The sequence below is a fragment of the Raphanus sativus genome, chromosome 7 (assembly GCF_000801105.2).
Source record: "Raphanus sativus cultivar WK10039 chromosome 7, ASM80110v3, whole genome shotgun sequence".
NCBI classification, from domain to species: Eukaryota; Viridiplantae; Streptophyta; class Magnoliopsida; order Brassicales; family Brassicaceae; genus Raphanus; species Raphanus sativus.
This window is the reverse complement of record NC_079517.1, coordinates 19265930-19291191: the sequence shown is the minus strand read 5'-3', so window position 1 is coordinate 19291191 and position 25262 is coordinate 19265930. Positions and strand designations below refer to the sequence as shown.

Sequence of the window (25262 nt, the reverse complement as noted above, 5' to 3'; positions counted from 1 at the left end):
GTTAAATAAAATCCAAAATTTGCCAAAATAGAACCAAAAAACAACGTATTTGTTTCTTTATTATACACCCAACCTTAATTTGTTTATATAGTATAATGATTGTATAAAACCTAAAATTAAATCTTGTTTAGTCAAATAAATTACTTTCTAACTATATTTAAAATTAATTTCTAAATACTTTTAAATTACTCTTTACCTATTAACATAAACAAAAAGGAAATAAAATATGAAAAATAATAAACTAAAATCCCCAAATTAAACATAACCCTAATAGCAAACCCTTTCTCAAAAACATAAATTAAATATCAACCCTCTTGAGTATGAATATGAATAATGTTAAGAATACAACTCATCTCTTTTCTCGTCTAAATTGTTAATTTTGGAGAAATTGTTTTTTTTCCAAAATGGCACCTTGTTTATGATCTGGTTAATTAAATTATTATTAATTATATATTGATTTTATATACAATAAAGTTTATTTTATTAAAATATTTTTTATGTAAAAAATTTGAAAGTATTCATATATTCATAAAACTATATACATGGATTTATATTTATTTTTAAAATATTTTGATGTAAAATATTATTGGATCACCTAATATATAATTTTGTAGATAATAATGAGAATCAAATTAATGAAATTTGTTTTTAATTTGTGAGTAATTCTATATTAACAAATCTAATCTAATTATGTATTAAGGATAATGAAGATTTTAAACGCTATAACTTTTAACGTGAGAGAAAGAAAATCACTTTAAATATAGTAGTATAAACTAAATGTTCTCTTTACAGTTATATAAAATTGATAATTTTTCTTGATTAATCTTTAGTTAAGTGTTTTATGTTTTTGTTTTTGTTTTAAATTTATTATTAAAGATAATTTCAGATAACAACACAATATATATGTATATATCTCATATATATTTTTTAACATATATTAGGTTTCATATAATTCTTCTTATTATTTTTATTATTATTTTTAATCATTTAAATTTATTTTTATTTGGAGTTAATTTATATATTTTATTCATTCAGGATATAAAAGATATTAACCGCTCTAACTTTTAACGTGGGAGCTCGAATCCAAAATTTTACTTCACAAATAATAGTATAGATAAATAGATACGTGCATATTATATAATATTATTTTTGAATTCAAAGAAAACCTGATAGAAAAAATCTATCACGTAGTTTTTTTTAAAAATAAATCTATCACGTAGTTGCACTTATTTCAGGTTACACCACATGTCGTAGACATTTATTACAGAAAAAAAAGTTGGGATATTTGTCAAAAACAACTCAAATATTGATTCTAACAATAAAAACAGTCTATATATTCAATCAAATACAAAACCAACATAAAGATGGTAAATTACTATTTAACTTTTATGACCAAACCAAAAAAACAGAAAATTGTTTTACGATTATATCATTTATAAGTTTACATTCAATAGAAGTCCAACCAAAGAGGTGAATAAGATCCCGAATAACGAGAGATATGTTAACAAAAGAAGTCTACGTAAATGTAGACCTTATAATAAGTCTACTCTGTAGATTTATTATGTAGTCTATATCGTGATTTGATCTACTAATTTAATTTTAAAACATGTATACAAATATTTTTGTGAAATTTTTAATTAATCATCAATATAAAGGTTAATATGAAGTTTATAAACTAAAAATTTATATAACTGAACAATTTAAAAGAATATATATTGATTTGATAATCATGTATTACACAATGTTTATGATTTAGCAATAAAAAGTTCTAATGTGCTATGCCTTTAATGGTTAGATTTTAGGTTAAGATTTTTTTTGGTTTATTGACTTAAATTTTCATATTATGTTGAATAGTTTATATTTTAAATATTTTTAGATTTGATACAACAATTGAGACTTTTTGATTACAAAGAAAATATTTAGGGTTTGATATTTGTGGTTTAGGATATAGTAGACCTACAATAAAATCTACCGCAATATATACGTCTTTTTCAGTCTACTTAAATTAGTGGTTACAAAAAATATTAAAATCAAATAAAAGTCTAAAATAATATACTATAACTATTAAAAATAAAGAAAAAAATGTAGTACATCATACATTAAAAGTATTAAAACAATAAAAAAAGAACCCAAAAATAATTGTTGTTGACTTACAGAAAGTATACTCACCGTGAGCAATTTAACCTAACCAGATTTAACCAAGTTAATTTTAACCTAACTAAACTTAAACCAAATATTTTTAAAATCATATATTAAAATTATTAGAAGAATAAAGAACAAAAAAAAAATTGATTTATTAGTTTTTCTAAAGCAATAAAGAACAAAAATATTACAAAAATCAAAATAATTTTGATTAATTTTAGTTTTTGCATAAATAAATTTAAATTATAGTCTTTAAACTAATATTCAAAAATTATAAAATCATTTATTAAAACAATAAAGAAAAACAACAATAATGAAATTAGCGTAGTAGATTCCAAAAAGTCTACAATCTCGTGAAATTAGCGTAGTAGACTTAGAATAAAGTCTACTCCATAATTTTAATTTTAGTAGACTTCAAAAAACTCTACAATCTCGTAAAATTTAATCTAATTACAATTTTTGTCTTTTTATATAAATAAAATTTACACAATTTCTCTTTAAAATGGCATCACAAATTTATAAAAATCTCTCACTTCTCTCTAAAACTCTCTCATTTCTCGCTCTAAAACTCTCTCATGTCTTTCTCGCAATATTATCTTGTTGTTTTAGGTATTATAATTTATGTTTTTTATCTTCTCCCTTAAAAATGTAAGTTTTAGATCTACAGATTTAAATTTTTATTTTTATATTATGTTTCCTCACAATATTGTCTTGTTTATGTAGGTATTATCATTAATGGTTTTCATCTTCTCCTAAAAAATGTAAGTTTTAGATGTATAGATTTTAAATGTTTATTTATATGTTTATATTCAAATAAAGTTATGGATTCAAACTCTATTCATTTAATTTTCTACTATTTTATCTTATAAATTCTGTTTTTGAAGTGTTTTTCAGATTTAAAACTATTTTTCACACTTCAAATGTACAATTGTTTTCATATTAAAGATTATTAGAAAGTGTAGATTTCTAATGAATTCTGCTTATAAGCTAAACTTTTACATTTTGTAGAAAATAAAAAACTAATATGTAATCTGATTCTACCATATGTAGACTTTTGAGTTGTCTTTAGATTTCATATTTCATAAAACTGTAGAATTAAATATTTTATTTATTTAAAATTAGATTATGAATAAAAAAATAGAATAACTTGATAAACCTGGAATTAGATTTCCACCATGTCATTTTTCGTAGAATATGACATCTATTTTTTGTGGAGCATAGTTAGAAATTTTAATTTAACCAGTTTTACAACCCAAAAAGTTACCAGTATATATGTATACGAATTTTCATCAATTGTTTCTATTTTTATATATTTTTATTCATAAAAAATTTTTGATGAAAATTTTAATTTACTGATCTTCATCAAGGAGAATTTACAAAGAATGCTATGCTAAAAATAATCATAAAACTATTTATTTCATTAAGTTTGATAAATTGAAAGGATAGCTAAGGCAAAATAGAACAAAAAATAAATTTATACTAAGAAGATAAGGATGCTGTTTTTTGGTTCTATTTTGGGAAATTCCTCAATAAAATACCTATTTAAGAGAATTTCCATTCAAAGAGTGCCATTAACTTGTAAATTGCTGTATAAGCTGAAAAAATGAACAACCCTTTTTTCAAAGCATATTATAAATTTCATTTTAGATTCTTTTTAATGAACAAGTTGGCCCTCTATACTCAGTCGCAATCTCACAGTTACTAAGAAAATACACCATTCAATTCACTTCTGTTATGTGAAAACGAAAACTAGCCAAAAATCAACAAATCCAATTAATGTGATCTACAAACTAACAAAACAATTGATGCATTTAATATGTGAACTGATGATATAGCAGCCTCCAATATTTGTTTCTGGGTTTTAAGCAGCCGCCAAGATTGAATTAATGTGTAACAATCAAGGATTTAACGAGAAATATTCAAATAAAATTGTTTGGTCTAGCGGTTCAATGCGTCATCTAAACCAACTTAAAACAATTCGCCTTGAATCATTTTTCAATGTCCAAATCAAACCTTCCAATTCGGCGTACAATGGTAATAGATTCTGTCTTTGAGGCTTACAAATATAACCGTGCATGTAAACAAAAGTTACATTAAAAATATGTATTTGAGTCATGGTTTCTTAATCATTACAAATTTACAAATTGGATACTAGAATTTATAGATCTTTATAGTTAAACACTAAAGTTATTTTGGTTTAGTGTTTGCTTTATTGATGACGAGTATACTGTTCGTCGATTATTATAAATTTAGTGGTTATCAGTTTGGCAACACCGATGTTCGAAATTTCGTTTGCATTTGATGTGGTCGACTCGAAGATGGTATCGAGACAAGAAAAACATTAATACACAAACAAACAAATAAGACTAACTATATTAAAAGTATATATAGGAGGAGTAACAAACAAAATAAAGACAAAATCAAACAAAGGAAAATATCAAAATACTAGTACGTGCGTGCTTCTAAAAGATCTCACGACGTTCTTCTCCACCTCTCGAGTCATCCACATGTTTTTCCTATATAAATGCATATCCAAACTCCAAATAAGAAACCTCAAACCCTAATTAAAATCTGCAAAGCTAGTGTTCTTGTCAAAGAGTTAATTCTCATTTCATATTATATAAAATGGGAATCAAACACAGCCGTGATCATTCAACTTCAGCCATAGACGACAACAATAACCACCAAGATTTTCAAGACCAGAAGATGAAGACAAAGATTGTTGACGGTGTGAGTCAAAATCAATCAAACAACTTCAAGATTCCAATTCATTATCCAAAGTATACAAAGAGTGATTATGAGAAAATGCCAGAGTGGCAATTGGATCAGCTTTTGAGAGAGTATGGCTTGCCGATCATCGGAGACTCCAATGAGAAGAGGAAGTTTGTCATCGGGGCTTTTCTCTGGTCGCCGGAGAAGGATCACTAGATGTTATAATGAAATTATGATCCATGTAAGCCACACTGTCCTTATTATATTGTCTTATATACCCAAAAGAAACTTGTTACATATGGTAATAGTTTCTTACGGTACTGTTTTAAATAAATAAGTTTGCATGTAGATATGTTGTTATCTATTTTATAAATGTATGTATGCTTTATATGTAAACTAAATAAATATATATATAAAAGGGAAAAATTCCATATATATTCTATGGTTTATATATACCTTCTTCTCTCTTTTTGGCCGACTACAAAACCAGAGGGAGAAGTAAGAAAATCAGAGAGAAAGTTAGAACGAAGAGAAAAAAATCAGAGAAAGCTTGTGCGATTTTGTCTTCACCACCATACCTCAGCTTGTTGTTGTGTGGATGAGCAGAAGGTGAGACATATGGATTAAACCCTATGGTTTATACTTTGATGTATGTTACTTTATACACTACGGTTTACACTTCATTTTACGCTATGATGTATTTTCCGATGTATATTTGAAACTAAAATCTATTTGAATTTGAAGATTCATATCTAAAGTAAATTCAAAAGCAATCGAAACATACTGTCATCACTTAGTTTTTTTTTAAATAATAAATATATAGAAAATGGTTAGCTTGTGAAACTAGAATCCTCAGAGCTTTTAGCTTGTTCATTATCATCTACAACTTCCAAATCCATTCCTAAACAAGTTCCCATATCTATTAAACAACAACACAAGTGGGTCTAATCTGCAACCAGAATCTTGAAAAGCTCTTACTTGTTATTCACTAAGCGGCACCAAAAAAGAGCTATTATAGCCGCAAACAATCCAAGACATAGAGCATGCCACTGAACAGATAGAATATAATTTTTTTTTCCAATAGAACTAGAAAGTAAACGCCCCTTGCTTGAACAATGGACCCAGTTGGCCGTACTATCATATTGACAATAAAAAAAACACATAAAGAACTCACATATGATACTAGACACATTACAATATAAGATTAAACAAACATGAAGACAAGATCTCTATCATTTACAACTTTTCGACATTTGTGACATAAAAAAAACAGAGCAAAAGAAAAATAATATCAGCACAATATATACATGCATCTTCCCACTCATAACCCATACCGAATCCTCAGGAATTCCCAGTAATAGTTTAGCATATGATCATCAGGTCTCACACAATCCCACTTCCCATTACAGAATATTGCATACGCATCCGCTGCATACCTATGGATAAATAATTATTCCCTAATGAACAAAAAATCTCAACAGAAATAAATTCTTTCAGATTTTGAATATCCAAAGACTTACTTTCCAACTCCATGAAGTTGAGTGGCATGAGTCCGGCTCTCTTGAAGATACTAGAGAGAAAACCGTTGAATCATTTTGGCTCTCTTCTTCTGTAGGCCAAGAGGTTTTATCAGAGTCTCTATCTCTTTCTCTTCGACTTTTGTAGCAGTCTTAGGAGACAGCGCAAACAGGTCTGGTATCACTCCCCGTGTCTGCAATCACGTTTAGAAAAAATCAACTGACCAACAAGTCAGCCTTTTCTTCTTACAAGAGCAAGCAGTTCCAGTTATGTCTGAATCAATTACTCATCACACAAAAAAAATCTTCTGAGACAGTCAGATTGAAAGATTCAAGCCAACATAGGTCTCACTTCCTACTCTCTAATAAAATTATATAAGTTGAGCAAAAGATATGGAACCTGTGCACCAGAGGTTTTGTTGAGAAGCATACATATGACCAGCACCCGCCATGGATCATGCCAGTGATCTTCTTGAAGTAGATTACATGGAGATCGTGGAGGCACCCATGTGTTATCAGGCGTTTTCCGCAGGTATGCCTCATCAGTCTTCTGAGACTGAGACAGCGAAGGGCTCACAAGAGGAGTTTTCCTCACCCTTCTTGATATCTCCTTTTGTGATTCATTAACTTGGGCAGACGGGCCATGGAAATATCTTGAAACTTTCACCACCTTAAAGTATTGACGCATATCTCTTGGCTGTTTTTGAACAGTTGATCCCTGGACGTATGGAGAAACTTTTCGGACTTTAGGTTGAGCTTTGCTGCATTTTTTCCTAGGTTTTATTCCACTTTGAGAAGCAATAATATTATCAGAATCACACTGTGAACTAGTTGATGCTTGGAAGTAGGGAGAAACTCTTTTGACTTTAGCTTTGCTGCATCCTATCCTAGTACTTTGAGTTTTAGAAGAAACACTATCAGAATGACACCCTTGTTTGTGCTGGAAGTAGGGAGAAACTCTTCTTACGTGACTCAGAGATTCACTACACTCATGTCTATCGTGAGATTCGAAAACACTATCATTATCATCTAAAGCTTGTTCCTTTACGGTGTTAAGATTACTTCCAAACCCATTCAATGTCTTCATGTTCACACCTTTATAAGTAAACTCAGACAACAAATCATCCAAACTGTTTCTTGTCTCCTTCTCCACGCAATTATCACACTGAAGAACCAAATGACCATAGTCAATGCAAGTTCTAACATCAAGCTCATTAAAACTGTGACAGGTTATCTATCTGGTTTAGTCACATTTCCGGTTTAATCTTATTTATAATTGCAATCTCAACTTTATTTCGGTTTAAACAACTTTATGTGGGAATTTGTCCCATTTGCATTTGTCTTTTATGGACTCATCAAATTGGTCGTATGTGACCGTTTGAGATCCCCTTTACGTACTAGTTGACTACAGCTTGCAGGAAATTATCAGAAAAGTATTATCTTATCCCTCTCTCTTATCTCTCTCACGCTTAAGCTTCCAAGCTAGCATCTTTATCTTGAAATCATGTTCTTCAAGGTGATCCTTTTCTTTAGATCACTTTCTAGTCTTAATTCTCTCCTCTCTTAAGCTCTTGGTGAGTTCTAGATTGAGATTATATTACTCTGTTTGACATTGCTGTTACATTGGTATCAGAGTCAATCGATCCTCTCCGACGATAGTTGAAACAAGACTTCAGGAACGCTCACTAACGGAGCAGGTTGACGAGATCTGGTCCTTACACGACCTCCTCGCCGCAGAACTCAAAGCTCGTGCCGATTCGCTTGACCAGCGCTTCGATAGGCTCGAAGCCTTGATGTTTCAGAACGCTTCCCAGTTACAAGCCTCCGGTAAAGCTCTGATGGATCCCAGCACCTCTCACCCTCCCACTCCCGCTTCCTTTACCCCACACCGCCTCCCTGACCCACCCGATCCCCCTGCATTTGCAGACAGAAGCGATACCAGCCACCATAACCACCACCTCACCAAAAACCCTTTAACCTCCCGACTTACGAAGATTGGGTTCCCATCTTTCGATGGCTCTCAACTCCGCGAGTGGCTCTCCAAGTGTGATCAGTTCTTCGACATCGACGGCACACAACCGGAGCTCAAGGTACGTCTTGCTGCGCTCCACCTCACTGGCAAAGCAAACCAGTGGCACGTCAATTACATGAGCACCAGATTTGGTATGTTCCCAAGCTGGTCTGAATACATGGTCTCCATCTCCAGTCGCTTTAGCGAGCTGTACGACGACCCACTAGCTAAGCTGGTTGCCCTCCGACAGAACGCCAACTCTGTGGTGGATTACTTAGACAAGTTTGAGACCGCAAGGATGCGTATCACTCTTCCCGAACCCCACACAGTGAGCATCTTCCTCGCGAATCTCAACTCTCATTTGTCTCTCCACACTAGACAGTTCGTGTTTTCCACCGTCGACGGTGCTGCACGAATAGCCATGTTACATGAATCCTCCCTATCCCACACACCACCAAAACCCGCCACCAAAGCTCCCTTCAATCCCACCCACAAATACAACCAACCCTACTACCCTAAACCTTCATACACCACCCCTCTACTCCCCTCCCCAACTACCATAAAACCTGCCCTTAAAGCCCCAAATCCCACCGATAAACAGCCTCGAAAGTTTTCTTACCAAGAAATGCAAGATAGGCGCGCTAAAGGCTTATGCATGTTCTGTGATGAAGTTTATACACCCGGTCATAGCGCCAAACACAAGCGCGCACAGATCTTTGTCATGGAGTGTGAGGAAGACGAATAGCTCATACCTTCCGACTCTGACGATGACCAAGCTGACGTCGCTGCTGTCACAACGGAGACAAAGGAGGAGAACACACCTATGATCTATGTCAATGCACTCAACGGCTCATCAACGTTTAACTGCATGAGAGTCATCGGTCAATATGGCAAGCGCAAGCTCTACATCTTGATTGATAACGGCAGCACCCACACTTTCATCGACATTAAAATGGCCAATGAGATGGGTTGTTTGCTTGAGAAGATCAAGCCTATGGATGTCACTGCGGCCAGTGGGAGCACCATGTTGTCTCGCTACAAATGCAGCAACTTTTCGTGGAAGGTTCAGGGCTACTCATACACGTCTGAAATCAGAACCCTCCCTCTTGACTGCGGTGACTTGGTGCTAGGAGTGCAGTGGCTCTCTACTCTTGGACCCATTCTATGGGACTTCCTCAACCCACGTATAGAGTTTACTCTCAATGGTCAAAAGAACGTGCTCCGCGGTATTACCAAGAATAGCTGCAAAGTCATCAAAGGTGGCGCCTTGGATAAGCTGCTATCAAAACAACCACAAATCGCTATGCTGCAAGTTTGTGAAATGACAAGGAACCACGAACCTCTCCTTGAGCCGGGCTCTTTGCTATCTCACATCTCCACCGGCAGCGATACGATGCACGCTGATGCTGCACTGCAGGAACTTCTCTCCGACTTCTCTGTCGTGTTTGAAGAACCGACTGAGCTACCTCCATTTTGCGACGGTCATGACCATCATATACCTCTGGAGTCAGGCGCCAACCCTGTTAACCTGAGACCCTACAGGTACTCCACACTCCAGAAAGACGTCATTGATCAAATGATTCGCGATATGCTGAGCCAAGGAGTCATACAGTGCAGTTCAAGCCCCTACGCATCTCCTGTCGTCTTGATAAAAAAAAAAGACGGCTCGTGACGTCTCTGCGTCGACTTCCGGGGGTTAAACAAGCAAACAATCAAGGACAAGTACCCTATACCTCTACTTGAGGACTTGCTTGATGAGCTCGGCGGAGCTAAATATTTTTCAAAGCTTGATCTGCGCTCCGGGTTTCATCAGCTGAGATGGCCCCTCAGGATGTCTACAAAAATGCCTTCAAGACTCACGCGGGACACTACGAATACTTGGTGATGCCTTTCGGCCTTACCAACGCACCGTGCACGTTTCAGAATCTGATGAACAAAATTTTCGAAGGTGTTCTGCCAAGTTTCTCCTTGTCTTCTTCGACGACATTTTGATATACAGCGCAACGTGGGAAGATCACCTTAAACACCTCCGCGAAGTGTTCCAAATCCTCCATCGGGAGCAACTGTATCTCAAACCATCGAAGTGTACCTTTGGCGCCACGGTCATTGAGTACCTAGGACACTTCATATTTGCAGAAGGCGTGAGCACCGACCCGCGCAAGATCGAATCGATTATCAAGTGGCCTACTCCAACTGTTCAGAAGCAACTCCGCAGCTTCCTTGGGTTAGCTAACTACTACCGTTGGTTTATACTGAGTTACAACATCATTGCTCGGCCTCTAAAAAACCTCCTTACGAAAGAAGCTTTCTTGTGGTCAACTGCAGCAACCACCGTTTTTCAGGCACTCAAAACCGCCTTGTCGACTGCTCCTGTCTTGGCTTTACCGGACTTCAGTAAGACCTTTACGGTGGAAACTGATGCTTCTAACTTAGGAATAGGTGCGGTGCTCATGCAAGACAATCACCCGATTTGCTTCATCAACAGAGCTCTCGGTCCCCGCCATCAAGCCCTCTCTGTTTATGAAAAGGAGCTACTGGCTGTCGTTCACGCAGTACAGACTTGGCATGCCTACCTTGCTCACAGGCCATTCATCATAAAGACAGACCAAAAGAGCTTGAAGTTCCTTATGGAACAGAAGATCACGACGCCGTTCCAGCATATGTGGTTGTCTAAATTGATGGGGTATACATTTGAGATACAATACAAGCAAGGGAAAGAGAACGTAGCTGCAGATGCTCTCTCTCGTGTGACAGGCTCACAGCTCCTGCACATCGCTCTCTCGCAACATCACCACGGCTTCTACGACTCTCTTAAGTTGTTGTGGGAAACATACCCTTCTTTGCGTAAGATCATTTCTGAGGCAAGAATAGAAACATGCCTCACAAGTTGTCTACTGCAGTGGAAAGGCGACAGCCCGGATCAAGCAACTTGGGAGTTTTATCAAGACTTCATCGCCAAGTTCCCAAACTTTGATCCTTGAGGACAAGGATGTGGTGAAACGGGGAGTGGTGTGACAGGTTATCTATCTGGTTTAGTCATATTTCCGGTTTAATCTTATTTACAATTGCAATCTCAATTTTATTTCGGTTTAAACAACTTTATGTGGGGGTTTGTCCCATTTACATTTGTCTTTTATGGAGTCATCAAATTGGTCGTATGTGACCGTTTGAGATCCCCTTTATGTACTAGCTGACTACAGCTTGCAGGAAATTATTAGAAAAGTATTATCTTATCCCTCTCTCTTATCTCTCTCACGCTTAAGCTCCCAAGCTAGCATCTTTATCTTGAAATCATGTTCTTCAAGGTGATCCTTCTCTTTAGATAACTTTCTAGTCTTGATTCTCTTTCTCTTAAGCTCTTGGTGGATTATAGATTGGGATTATATTATTCTGTTTGACATTGCTGTTACAAAAACAAACGAGGGACTCAACATCACTTACATCGGAGCTGGGTCTGTCGTTTAAATGGGTAGGCGAGACCGGACGAGTCCTCGACATTGAATGAACTATCATCGTTAAGGCATATGAAATTACACTAGTTAATCCATCATCTATCACCAATTTATCCCGAATCACAAAAAAGAACACGATTTTTTAGTTAAATTCGATTTTTTTAGCTAAATTCACAATAATCAAACAAATAAAAACTAAAAGTAAAACAAAGCATGTTGGAACTATAGAAAATTTGGATCATCATCTTGGAACTAAAAAAAAAAAAAAATTTCCTTTATGAAAGGTAGAGTAAGAGAAATATTATAATATGGCTTTTATAGAAATATTTTTAATAACTTATATTTATATTGTTGAACTATCTAAGATCTTCTAAAAATATATGTTGAAATTTTTGATAATCAAATAATTCAATGTTAAAAATTTAAATTTTAATATGTTTCATTATTTTTCAGTGATTGTAATATTATAAACATAATATATATTTCTTCCTATAATATTACTTCCCGCAAAATTGTGGGCAAACACCTAGTATACTCTTAATAGGGTAAAAATATATTTTGTTATACTCTTACGAATTTTTACATTCTATTTACTCTTAATAGAATAAGAGATTTCCTATTTTACCCTTTACATTTTCTCTCTTTAATTGAATTTTGAATTTTGAATATTAAATATTAAATTAAAAATATAATTAGGTAAAATTAGAAACCAAGTTAAACCAAGTTATACCATTGCTCTGATGTGTTGAGCCTTTTTTTTTGTTCTTGAGTAATAATCTTATATATTTTTAATGAGGTAAAAATATTCTGTGGTACTCTTACTAATTCTCATATACTATTTACTTTTAATAAAATAAGAGATGTCCAATGAAAAAATTATCAAAAAAATAAACACTAGAGAATAATAGTTAACACTATAGATGAAAATGAAAAGCTATATTTTCTTTGTCAAAACTACTCTCTGAAGTAGGTTTGGTAATATATATTGGGCCAATATTAGGATACATACAGTGGCCCATTAACAACCCGAATATATAATCAATCATACGCAGTCTCATCTTCCAAGTTTTCCCCAAATCTAAAGAGGCGATGGCGTCCGGCAAGGATTCGGATCGTACCTTAGGGTACATGACCCGTAAGGACACCGAAGTCAAGCTCCCACGCCCGACTCGGGTCAAGAACAAGACTCCTGCTCCCGTTCAAATCACCGCGGAGCAGATTCTAAGGGAAGCTCGCGAGAGGCAAGAGGCAGAGATCCGTCCTCCCAAGCAGAAAATCACCGACTCCACCGAGCTCTCCGACTACCGCCTCCGTCGCCGCAAGGAGTTCGAGGACAAGATCCGCCGCGCGAGATGGAACATCCAGGTCTGGATGAAGTACGCCCAGTGGGAGGAGTCCCAGAAGGACTACGCGCGGGCCCGGAGCGTGTGGGAACGCGCCATCGAGGGCGATTACCGGAACCACACGCTGTGGCTGAAGTACGCGGAGTTCGAGATGAAGAACAAGTTCGTGAACAGCGCGAGGAACGTGTGGGACCGAGCCGTCACGCTCCTCCCGCGCGTGGACCAGCTCTGGTACAAGTACATTCACATGGAGGAGATACTCGGCAACATCGCCGGAGCTAGGCAGATATTCGAGCGGTGGATGCAGTGGTCGCCTGACCAGCAAGGCTGGCTCTCTTTTATCAAATTCGAGCTTAGGTATAACGAGATCGAACGCGCTAGATCGATCTACGAGAGGTTCGTGCTTTGCCATCCGAAGGTGTCTGCTTATATACGATTCGCCAAGTTCGAGATGAAGGGAGGTGAAGTGGCACGCGCGAGGCACGTGTACGAACGCGCCACGGAGAGGCTCGCGGACGACGAGGAAGCGGAGACGCTGTTTGTGGCGTTTGCTGAGTTCGAAGAGCGGTGCAAGGAGGTGGAGCGTGCTAGGTTTATCTACAAGTTTGCGCTTGATCATATCCCTAAAGGGAGAGCTGAGGATTTGTATAAAAAGTTTGTGGCTTTTGAGAAGCAGTATGGTGATAAGGAAGGGATTGAGGACGCCATTGTTGGCAAGAGGAGGTTTCAGTATGAAGATGAAGTGAGGAAGAACCCTTTGAACTATGATTCCTGGTTTGATTACGTTAGGCTTGAAGAGACTGTGGGGAACAAGGATAGGATCAGAGAAATCTATGAGAGGGCTATTGCTAATATTCCACCTGCCCAAGAGAAACGATACTGGCAAAGATACATCTATCTCTGGTGAGTTTATTTTGGTAATCATTGGCTTATTATGTTGGTACTGCTTTGCATACGAAGGTTAAGTTTAGTTTTATTTAATTGAGCTGCTTCGAGTTTGATCATGGTTTGCATAAGAAAATTAAGTTTAGGTCGAGGTTTTAGAACATCATAGTCCCTAAACCTATTGAAACTTGCGTTTTTGTGGAATTCTATTGTTGTTTGTCTTTGATTAAGAGGATTTGGTTGGGTACATGGTTTGCATAAGAGGGCTAAGTTTAGTTTCCTTTTAACTGGACTGTTTGGGTTTGCTTGTATTAGGACTTAGGCAGATATTAGGTATTAAGTTGATCATCTTTGCCGAGCATCTAGCACATTCAGGCCTCTGATAAATTTATTGAAACATATTCTTGCATTCTGTGGAAAGCTATTGTTGTTTATCTGTCTTTTGTTAGCATATTTGGTTCTGCAATATACTGAAACACTGACACTGATGTAACTAATTGGTGTAGGATTAATTATGCATTGTATGAAGAGATTGAAACTGAAGATGTGGAGCGTACACGAGATGTTTACAGGTACACCAATGCCTTCGTATTCTGAAACTGGTGAAGTTACATTCATTTACGATTCACTGAGGCGGTTTAGACTAACTTTTTTGTGTTCGTCTTACTAAACATTTACAGAGAATGCCTCAAGCTCATCCCCCACTCCAAATTTTCCTTTGCCAAAATATGGTTGCTTGCTGCACAGTTTGAAATCCGGCAATTGAATCTGGCTGGTGCTCGGCAGATATTAGGAAACGCTATTGGAAAAGCTCCAAAAGATAAGGTAATCCTGGAATTTGTTTGAACATTATATGTTTTCAATTAACCACATGCATGGTTTACCTACGTTTGATGGCCTTTTTTTTCTTCCTCGACAAACAGATTTTCAAGAAATACATCGAGATTGAACTCCAGCTGGGAAACATGGATAGGTGTAGAAAGCTTTATGAACGGTACCTTGAGTGGTCTCCTGAGAATTGCTATGCTTGGAGCAAGTATGCTGAGCTGGAGAGGTCTCTTGCTGAGACTGAACGAGCTAGAGCTATCTTTGAGCTAGCGATATCTCAGCCAGCTCTTGACATGCCCGAGCTGCTATGGAAGGTACTTTTTTCTGTCTAGTTACTCTCAAAGAATCGAGAAAAACTTCTGAATCGATTGAATAACTAAATTCTCTGTGTATTTGTTTTTGTGGTAGGCATACATAGATTTTGAGATAGCAGAAGGAGAATTAGAGAGGACACGAGCTTTATATGAGCGATTATTGGACCGCACAAAGCATTACAAGGTGTGGGTTAGTTTTGCAAAGTTCGAAGCGTCTGCTGCAGAACAAGAAGAAGACGAGGAAGAGGAAGAGGAAGAGCAAGAACAAACAGCTGCTACTGAAGGCAAGAAAGAGTGCATCAGACGCGCCAGAGGTAACTTCAAATTACATGTTGTTGGTATGAGATTTGACGATTGCTTATGACATGTTTTAACTGTTTGATCTCTGTTTTCTTGCTTTCTACTCAGCGATTTTCGAGAGAGCCAACAGCTACTTCAAAGATTCTGCACCAGAGCTGAAAGAAGATAGAGCTACACTCTTGGAGGATTGGCTTAACATGGAGACAAACTTTGGTAATCTCGGGGACGTGAGTGTCGTACAATCTAAGCTCCCGAAGAAGCTCAAGAAGAGAAAGCCGATCACAAGAGAAGATGGCTCTACAGAGTACGTTTTACTTCCCGAGAATGTGATACTCTCGTATGTGATATTGGGATGCTAAAGCTTAATGATTTTTTTTTTGTCATTGGCAGGTATGAAGAGTACATTGACTATCTATATCCAGAAGAATCACAGACAACGAATCTCAAGATTCTTGAAGCAGCTTACAAATGGAAGAAGCAGAAGCTTGCTACTTCTGAGGAGGATTACGATTAACTAAAGTTGCTTCTTAGTTATATCAAAACTGTGACTTGTTGTTTTGTATTCTTTCTTAGTTCTATGTACATCGCCACTCATCTTTATGGTTCAGCAGTAATCTTTTATTGTGTTAGCAAAAAAAAAAAAACATTCTGTTACTGTTTTTGTTCTTTTTTGGTATTAGACCTTTTGGTTTGCGTGAATCCGGTTTAGAAAATATGGGACAATCAGGGGTCTGTTCCGGTTTTTGCTTCCGATATTTTGGGTTTGTGGAATAGTGAAACATAGAGAGAAGACACGAACACATACTTGATCGAATATCAATCAAGTGATAAGAGGAAACTGTAAAGCTTGGGAATGCGCTTATAGAGAAGGCCAACTTTGTTGTGCGGTCGTTGTAAGAACAGCACAAACAGTACAAAGAAAAGTTCCGGTGGAAGACGACGTCAGCTAAATGAAGCAGAAGCAGTAGTTAATTCCAGAACCGGAACAGAGCAATATGAAATTTCCTACACCCACCCCTAAAGCATCTTTACAACATTTGTTTTACTATTAAACCTTGTGTATACAAAAATAAACATTAGATAATTTTTGTGAAAAACAAAACAGAAGAGGATTATTATAGAAATCAAAGAAATTTTTTTTTTTTTTTGTGAAAACAAAAAGGAAATTCTGTAAAGAATGAGACAGTGAGAAAGATGTGTTCTTCGTTTTCCCTTCTACGTTGAGATGATTTCAATATTTTTTTTACTCGGTTTGTGTGAATTTTTACATGTCACTTATTTTTAAATTTTTGCCCCCACCACATCTCTTTTGGATTGTATTTGTGGCGTTTCGCATCATTACCATCGTTTTTATCGAGTATAGTGAAACATCATTCTTATGTGTTTGGATTGTACCAGTGAAAACATTATATGATGAATTTGAATTTCAGAACCATCAATCACTGACACATAACATGATATGATGAATTTTGTTATGATTGTGGTTTTACTTCTGCTTTTATGTGTGTGTAGATGTTAAGAAACAGGATAGTGAATCAGCGGCTGATGCTTTTCTAGAGAAGAACCTGAACATATTCGCCAAACATGTTTCCTCACCCATTCACAGAGAAACCAACGGAAGAGAAAACATCGTTTTGCAAGACAACGTTTTTCCCATGATCATCCCTCCGGGAAACAAGTCTTCTAAAATCCTCATGACAAACATTCCAACACTCTTGCATGGCTATTTACATCAAGCCATACATGCCACGTGGGATGATTAACAACATCATCTATCATCTGGATGAGTGGATACGGAACCACTGACGGTCCCTTTGGCCCAAAGAGAATGTGGGGCTTTTAGTTGTTTTCGTAATTAAAGCGAAACTCAATGGCATTTTAAGTTAACAAGTAGTGCCAAATTCGCTCTCTCTCGCCAAAAATTAGAAAAACCCTCTTAATTTTTAATTATGGCTTGTTTTATAAAAAGTACCTCTCGTTTTATATGCGACTCTCATCCCATTTCGCTACAAAACTCTTTTTTTATCTTCCAATAGTCAGATTGTCATTTGTTTCAGTTTTCTCTGCCGGACGGACAGAGAAACAATATTCGAGATCCTGTAAAAACTCCAAAACTTAAGGTAAATTTTTTAAAAATTGTTGCTTGGATTTGCTGCAGAAAATATAAGGAGAAAATGGTGGACTGTGGTGGAACCCACAGTTGTATGCTTTCACCTTTGGGAACGAAATCGACATGCAATGTTTATTAATCGTTACCTTCCCTTCACTTTCATGACAACCACAACGTTCGTTTCATTTTCATCCTCTTAAAAACAACAAAACCAAAAATTCCGATACAGCAAAGCCCCTTCTTCTACTATTTATTTATTTCTACTAATATTTAGGTCTGCCTTCGTAATGTATATCTTTACTTTGGAATCCTGATGATTTGTGATGCACAAAGAAGCTGCATAGGATGTTTCCTAATTCTTTTTTCATAAATAATATCTAACTATATGTGTTAGATAAACTAATTGGAAAAGTACAAGGAATTGATCGGGAGTACTAGAATTTGTTCTCTTTTTTTTTTATCACTACTAGAATTTGTTTCCAAAGCGTTGATCTAAGGATCATATTGTTGTTTTCTGTTTACTTGCATGTCAAGTTAAAAGATTGCTACTATGTTACTTTATTTGTCTGCAAACAATCTGAATTTGTTTCTTTGCCTTTTGTCAGGGTTTCTTTTAGACTTTGCTGCTTCTCTTTCTGTGATTCATCTCTTGCAAATTTAAATCACAAGAAGAAAAAGAAAAAAATGTTGCAAATGGAAGAGGCTAAAGCAGGTAAATAACAACTGCTTAGAATGCTCATTGGTTTAATAATATTGTGAGGTAATGTCTTCAAATTAAATATGTTTATGTTGATCTACATCTGCAGAAGTGGAAAAGAAGGCTTCTACACTCTTAAAGTATATCCAAAACAAAAACAAGATCCCAAAGGGTACAAAGAAGGAGCTGGTTGTGATTGTCAACGATCTTCAAGACCAGTGTCAGTTGCTTTACTCTGTGTTCCATGATTTGGAGAGTGGTGGAAGAAAAGGAAAACCGGCCGGTGCTGCTGCTTCTTCATCTAGGTCTAGTTCGGATTTGGATTACTTTTCTTCAGAGGAAATAGATATCAGCGCAGGTAATGTTAGTGAAACATTGAGCTCAGATTACGCGGCGATGCTCAGAAAGATGCAAGAGACAGAGTTAACAAATGAAGATTTGAAGAGACAGGTGAGCTGTCTGAAACAGGAAGTGGAACAGGCGGGTAATGTCATAGGCAAGAGAAGCGAGGACAGAGACCATTTCAAGGGTTTGATGACAAAAGGTGAAGTAGCATTAATGTTGCGTAACCAGAAGAATGAGTTAGCATTGCAGCTGAAGAAAAAAACCGATGAGGCTTCGGAGATACATATGCAACTGAAGCGTTTGGAGGGAGAAAGAGAGGAGGAGATGAAGGTTAAGACTTCTGAGATTGACCGTCTTAAGGAAGAGAATCACAAGCTGCATACAAGAATTGCCGATCTTGATTCACTACAAAAGGAGAGACAGATGAAAAACATCGATGAAATTGAAGATAAGAGTAAGAAACAAGAAGATATCATTCGCCGGCTATCAATGGAGATCAAGGACCAAAAGAAAGTTGTTAAAGAACAGAAAGAGGCCATTGACAAGTTCTCAGAGGAACAGAAGCTGATGAAACGTTGGTCATTTGGTTCTAAACTGAATACCAATATTCTCGAGAAGAAAATGGAGGAATTATCTGAGGATTTCCAAATGAAAATGGAAGATCGTATCCGGATACTGTACAGGAGGATCCATGTAGCCGAACAAATACACTTGGAGAGCAAGAACGAGTACATGAACACACAAACACAAGGAAACAGAGGAGATCTCACTCTCTCTGAAAACCAATTCAAGAAAATCAAAGATATAGTGGAGAAAGGGCTTGCTGGACCAGAGATGGTAGTAAAGAAGCTTGAAGAAGGCGATGATTTAACGACCAAAGTCACCAGACTAGCTAAAGAGATTGATTCAGCTAGAAAGTGGGTGCATGAGAAGAACAGCAAGATGAAGCATGAGGTGGAAACTCTGGAAGCAAAGCTAGAGTGCAGTGAAGCACAAGAAACTCTGTTAAAGGAGAAGCTATCGAAACTAGAGGGGAAGCTTGGAAAGGAAGGAACAGGGAAGATGAGTGTAGAAAAGGCTATGAGAAGAATCAAAAAGCTTGAGACTAATGTGAAGGAGAGAGATGTGGAGTTGATGTGTTTGGGAGAAGAGAAGAGAGAAGCCATAAGACAACTATGTGTCTTGGTTGATTATCAGCGTTGCCGATATGATGATCTCAAAACATCCATTTGTAAGGTTGCTCTTCAAGCATAAACTTCATTTCTCTTTTATTGTATTCTTTGTTTGGATCTCTACAATTGTATATATTATAACTCTATAAAAAACATTGTATATATTATATTGAAAGATTTCAATATTTTTCATTGATGTAATTTTTTTTGTTTGTAAACAAACATATTACGACTTAATAAATCTTTTCATTTGTTATGCTTGACCTTCATACACTAAACATTATTTTGTTAGAAGCAGATATCTACACGTTTTAAATGATAAAGTTATGTTAAGTTTAACATAAAGAAGTTTAGTTAAAAAAAGTTTAACATACAGAATGGGACAAAGTTCGAGCCATTTCCTACTGCGATTTCAACCATTCATAAAATTTTAAATAGAGAAAAATATTCAAATATCTTGTAAAAGACAAATGTTTTAAGTTATTAACTTTTCCACAGCTTAAGAAAACTAGTCTAGGTTTAGGTCCTAATTCCTAAATCCCTCGACTGAAAAAAAAACCCGGAAAATTTCACTTTTACCACTTTCATGATATCATTATTCAGATTTACCATCCTAATGAAATATTTTTAAAAATACACTTTTCATTAAAAGGAGAAAAACTCTTATATCTTTGTTCTATATATATAATAAATAATTATTTAAATAAATAGTAATTGTATATTCTTGTTCTAAATCCTAAATCCTAAATCCTAAATTCTAAATTCTAAACCTTAAAATCTAAATCCTAAACTTTCAACTTTAAACCCTAAACCCTTAACTCTAAATCTTAAACCTTTAATTTCAAACCCTAAACACTAATTCATATTCCACTTTGTAATTATAAATCTTAAGTCTATATTAGTTTTATAACATTAGAACTATAAATGTTTTTTTCTCTCTTTAAAAATAAGGGTAAAAGTGATTAGTATAAATTTGAAAAATGGTATCATGAAAGTGGTATTTATGGCAAATTCCAAAAAACTGTCAAACAATTTCTTTAAATTAGTATATGTGGTAGTCTTTAATCACCAATTATTAATGGTAATATAAATAATTTTGTAGAATATATCTATAGTATTAATTGAAAATTAATTTAAGTTAAAACTAAGTGATTGCCCGCAAATTTGCGGGTATAAACATTGTATAAAAAAGTATACATACATTAGTATAAATCCGAAGACTGATGGACAAAAAATTATTTCATAACATTCTATTTTATTTTGTTTAACCACTTTGTTTTACATAGATGCAAAGTATAAACTATTGCAAAATTACAAAATTTCCATAATTTTGTCAAATCACATATCACTTTTTCTCACATATTTTATATTAAATGTTTAACATAAATCTCACAATTGATTAACAAACAAATTTATTCTTAAATCATCTCTAATGGACACACTATCTTATCAAACACAGATTCATTTGACCAAGATTTTCATTAAAAATAATTATATTTTAGATATCTTTTAAAAGTATTATTTTAATTTTTTATAAAATTACTTTAATACAAACCTATTTTAATTAAATATATATCAGAAAAATCATATCTAATTTTTAATAATGTGATGTAATTATTTTGACATATATCAATGTGAGGCTCAATGGATTTATTACATCAAAATAAAAAGTTTCTATTTGTATAAAAATTGTTAGAACTTTGTTTCATACATTGTAAAAAATTTAATATAATGTTCTGGTTTTTTCGATTTTATATTCCAAGAAATAAATTAATTTATTAATATTATTTTAAACGACTTACCATACAATTTATGTTTTTAAATAATTTATAAACTCGAAATATCATGCATTAATAGTTATTACAATTATTTTATTAGAATTATATGTTTTATATATGTATATTATGACTTATATAGGAAATTAAATCTTTTTACAACTATATACAACAGAAAATAAAGCTAGTATATTTATTTTATTAACCACTTTTTAACAACATACTTCATATAATTTATAAATAGACTATTATTGCAAAAAAGAAATGATGAAGTACTATATAGAATTTCCATAATTGCTACTATTGAATACTATAAATGGTTATGTATAAGAATATATAAATAGTTTGGAAACTAACATTAATTGGTTCTAGGATTGTCTTTTTTAGATTTGATTAAAATAAATGAAAATTAAAAAAATCATTGACAAATGAAATCATAAGAATTTTGCTCAAATTATAAGAATTTTTCTTAAAGCTTCTATAAATGACTTAGAACCTCTTATCTATCTTATTAAAGTAGAAGTACTTTAAGCTTTTGTTTGGTAATAGGGATAGAAGTTTTCAAAAAAAAAATTGTTTGGTAATAAAGATAGTAGAGAATTTTGTATTTTCCTTATTTAAATGATATATTTAAGTATATTTAATGTATTTTCCTAATTTAAATAATAGATTCCTTTAATAGAATGAATCTTAACCAAAATAAATTTCCTAATAGATTTTTTTGTTAACATTTAATATTTTTCAATATTTATTAATAAAAAAATAAAACAAAAATCACACATCAAAATCAATTTATATATCATATAAATAAAATATAAAATATTTTATTTATAAATTGTTAGTATAACACTTTTATAATATAAGTCCAATTATTAAAAATATTATATTTTTATATGATACACTGTGATATAATAGACGATTAAAATCACATAATATAATTATTTAAAGTAATAATAAAATTTTTGTTTTAAAATGTTATACTAACAATTACGTAATACATATTAATTTACATATATATATATATATATATATATATATGTAATATATAATATAGAACAAAGAAAAAAATTGAAGTGAAAGCAAATATCTATACGGCCACGGGTCAAACTATAGAAATAAACAATAATGGTGTAAGATTTTTTTTTAAACAAATTTATTTCAAATATGTTTATATATTTTATGTATTTATAAATTATTTTATTTGTTATTAAGAATGCTAAGATTTTGGAATTGGAAAAAATTATGACCCATCTCTATATTATTTTAATTAGGAATTTAAAATTTATATCAAAATATTTTTTTTTAACTTTTAATTTTTATTATAACTACAAATATTAATTTTCAATCTAAATTTATATTTAAATATTACAAATATATCATTTATAATTAAAAAACTAAAAACATAAAATAAACCCTAAAATAAATACCCGCCCAGTTGGGCGGGTCAAGATCTAGTAATAATTTAAAACATCTGATAACCCAATATAAATAATTTTATAAATATATTTATAATTTTATAAATGATTTATAAAGCATGCATGGAATTTATTATACATTAATAATTATTATGATACTTTATATACAAATATAAGGCTTTCTATACGAATATAAAATCATTATATCAATTCAAATAAACATTTTTGTTTATTATTTTATGTAATTTATAAATATATAAAAAAACTGATCACATTATTATTCTTTAATAGTTTCAACAATTAGTTACCATAAATAGTTGTTTCTAATATTATGTAGATTATTTGGAAAGTGATAATTGAATTATTCTTTCCTTTTAGATATAATTATAATAAATAAAATTAAAAATCATCGGTCAATCAAATTATAACAATTTGAAGAGTTCATTTATGATCGACATGTAATAAAAAATCACTTATGCGACTTCTCAATCAATATATAGTAGGATTTATATTTTTATAAATAATTGATAACATTTTATAAATTTTTTAAAATTCTGATAAATTTATTCTGTAAACAATGATAAATAATTTAAAATAATATTAATAAACATGTTTGGATTTTGAAATATTTAAAATAGTTATTATATAATTATATTTTAATACAATTAATCAAGTAGAGTATAAAACTATTATAATTATCTTATAAAGAATTCGTTCATTATATTTTATAGTTTATAAATATTAAAAGTAATAAATAAAACATTATTAATCTTTCTATAATTTTGAGAATTAGTTGCCATAAATTGTTATTTTTAATATTCTTTATACTATATGGCAAGTGATGTTAAATGATTTTAGACTTACCTTAAATTTTTAGATCTAATTTAAATAAAAAAAAATTAAAAAAAATCAACCAATCAAATTATAAAAATTTCTTGAAACTCACTTATGAGCGACACGTCACCAGAAATCACTAAAATGACTTCTCATTTAATATATAGTAGGAGGATATCCGCATTTACTACAGAAATTTTATTTATTCGATTATATGGTGATGATAAATATTAGCACACACAAAAACAATTAATGCTAAATTCAGTGACATTACATTTTATACACTTTTTCTTACAATTACGAAGACCTTGTGGTTGTTCAGCGTGCTGCGAAGTTTTATGTTGCAACTTAAATTGATGAGCTTCTTTAGGTAATTGATGTTCTGCTTCTACATTTTGTGTTGTAGCCATTGTCATCGCTACAAAGTACAAGCCCGAAAGGTGTTATTGAACTATCAATATTATATAATGTAACAATGACTATATAATGAAAATTATGTAGATTGAAGCATATCAGATGTAATTTTCTCTACATTTCTTCTTTTATTTTGTTCATACATATAAAATATTAATTTACCGGACATAAGAACTATGAATAGAACAAAAGCGAACTTTATTGCTATTTTCGCCATTATTTTAAGTTTTAGGATATACTATTACAAAAGATGTTGAAAGATTTGTTATCGTGATACTGTTTTATAGTATGGATGAAAGATAAGCTTGTTGACAAAAAAATGAAGGATAAATGATAAGCTTTTATTTAGACAAGAAGATCTATCTAATTATAAATTTGAACTAAAGAAGGATTTGAACTAAAGAAGGATATGATAAAAAATATGTTGATATTATCAATTTAATTTATTTAAATAAATGAAATTAATTAAAAGTTTACCAGAATCATTTAAAATACATACATATAATTAATATATTTTACCTTTATACAAAACTATGATATTAGTTTTTATATTATTTACGTCCCAGTCTTAGCATCTTTTTGAATTCTTCCCTGATTTTCATTATTCTCAAATTTCATATAACCTAAATAGATTTTCTTTAAACCTAAAGAGATTTTCTTTAAATCTAAAGAGATTTTCTTTAAATCTAGATAGATTTTCTTTAAATCTAAACAGACTTTTTAAAAATCTAAATAGATTTTGTTTTCAGTTATTATAATTTTGGGCTATAATATGTCTAATTTTTGGCTAGCATTTAAAAGAAATTAGGTGGTTGTCCGCAAATTTGCGGGTATAAACATTGTATAAAAAGTATACATACATTAATATAAATCCGAAGACTGATGAACAAAAGATTATTTCATAACATTCTATTTTATTTTGTTTAACCACTTTGTTTTACATAGATGCAAGTATAAATTATTGCAAAATTAAAAAAAAATCCATAATTTTGTCAA

The 25262-nt window shown here is 33.0% G+C and overlaps 5 protein-coding genes and 1 pseudogene across 5 annotated transcripts in view; 4 read left to right on the top strand and 2 right to left on the bottom strand.

Moving 5' to 3' along the window:
- LOC108814887 (40S ribosomal protein S10-2) overlaps nt 1-16129 on the bottom strand; it is an 87127-nt gene extending 70998 nt beyond the window's left edge. The window contains exon 1 of the mRNA XM_018587529.2: nt 16126-16129. The gene's annotated coding sequence lies outside the window, so the exon portion shown is untranslated. The remainder of the gene's footprint in view (nt 1-16125) is intronic.
- LOC108816218 (uncharacterized) lies at nt 4552-5646 on the top strand. Its single transcript, XM_056990692.1, has one exon. The coding sequence runs from the start codon at nt 4768-4770 to the stop codon at nt 5068-5070; it is 303 nt and encodes a 100-aa protein (XP_056846672.1). The 5' UTR covers nt 4552-4767; the 3' UTR covers nt 5071-5646.
- On the bottom strand, nt 5963-7984 carry LOC108815637 (methyl-CpG-binding domain protein 4-like protein; annotated as a pseudogene).
- On the top strand, nt 7597-9159 carry LOC130497684 (uncharacterized). Its single transcript, XM_056990690.1, has 2 exons — nt 7597-7887; nt 8005-9159. The coding sequence occupies exon 2, from the start codon at nt 8165-8167 to the stop codon at nt 9125-9127; it is 963 nt and encodes a 320-aa protein (XP_056846670.1). The 5' UTR covers nt 7597-7887; nt 8005-8164; the 3' UTR covers nt 9128-9159.
- Nucleotides 12889-16203, top strand: LOC108817978 (uncharacterized). The gene is made up of 7 exons (XM_018590817.2): nt 12889-14080; nt 14569-14634; nt 14743-14887; nt 14986-15204; nt 15299-15518; nt 15613-15808; nt 15895-16203. Exons 1-7 carry the CDS (start codon nt 12924-12926, stop codon nt 16016-16018), a joined length of 2127 nt encoding a protein of 708 aa, XP_018446319.2. The 5' UTR covers nt 12889-12923; the 3' UTR covers nt 16019-16203.
- Nucleotides 16204-17463: 1260 nt separating this feature from the next.
- LOC108816192 (COP1-interactive protein 1) lies at nt 17464-19995 on the top strand. Its single transcript, XM_018588762.2, has 3 exons — nt 17464-17624; nt 18220-18326; nt 18421-19995. The coding sequence occupies exons 2-3, from the start codon at nt 18299-18301 to the stop codon at nt 19908-19910; spliced, it is 1518 nt and encodes a 505-aa protein (XP_018444264.2). The 5' UTR covers nt 17464-17624; nt 18220-18298; the 3' UTR covers nt 19911-19995.
- The last annotated feature ends 5267 nt before the right edge of the window (nt 19996-25262 follow it).

Coding starts and splice junctions, on each gene's coding strand:
- LOC108817978 (XM_018590817.2), top strand. CDS start 12,924: ATGGCGTCCGGCAAGGATTCGGATCGTACCTTAGGGTACATGACCCGT. Junction 14,635..14,742: donor CGTACACGAGATGTTTACAG/GTACACCAATGC, acceptor AAACATTTACAG/AGAATGCCTCAAGCTCATCC. Junction 15,809..15,894: donor AGAGAAGATGGCTCTACAGA/GTACGTTTTACT, acceptor TGTCATTGGCAG/GTATGAAGAGTACATTGACT.
- LOC108816192 (XM_018588762.2), top strand. CDS start 18,299: ATGTTGCAAATGGAAGAGGCTAAAGCAG. Junction 18,327..18,420: donor AATGGAAGAGGCTAAAGCAG/GTAAATAACAAC, acceptor CTACATCTGCAG/AAGTGGAAAAGAAGGCTTCT.
- LOC108816218 (XM_056990692.1), top strand. CDS start 4,768: ATGGGAATCAAACACAGCCGTGATCATTCAACTTCAGCCATAGACGAC.
- LOC130497684 (XM_056990690.1), top strand. CDS start 8,165: ATGTTTCAGAACGCTTCCCAGTTACAAGCCTCCGGTAAAGCTCTGATG.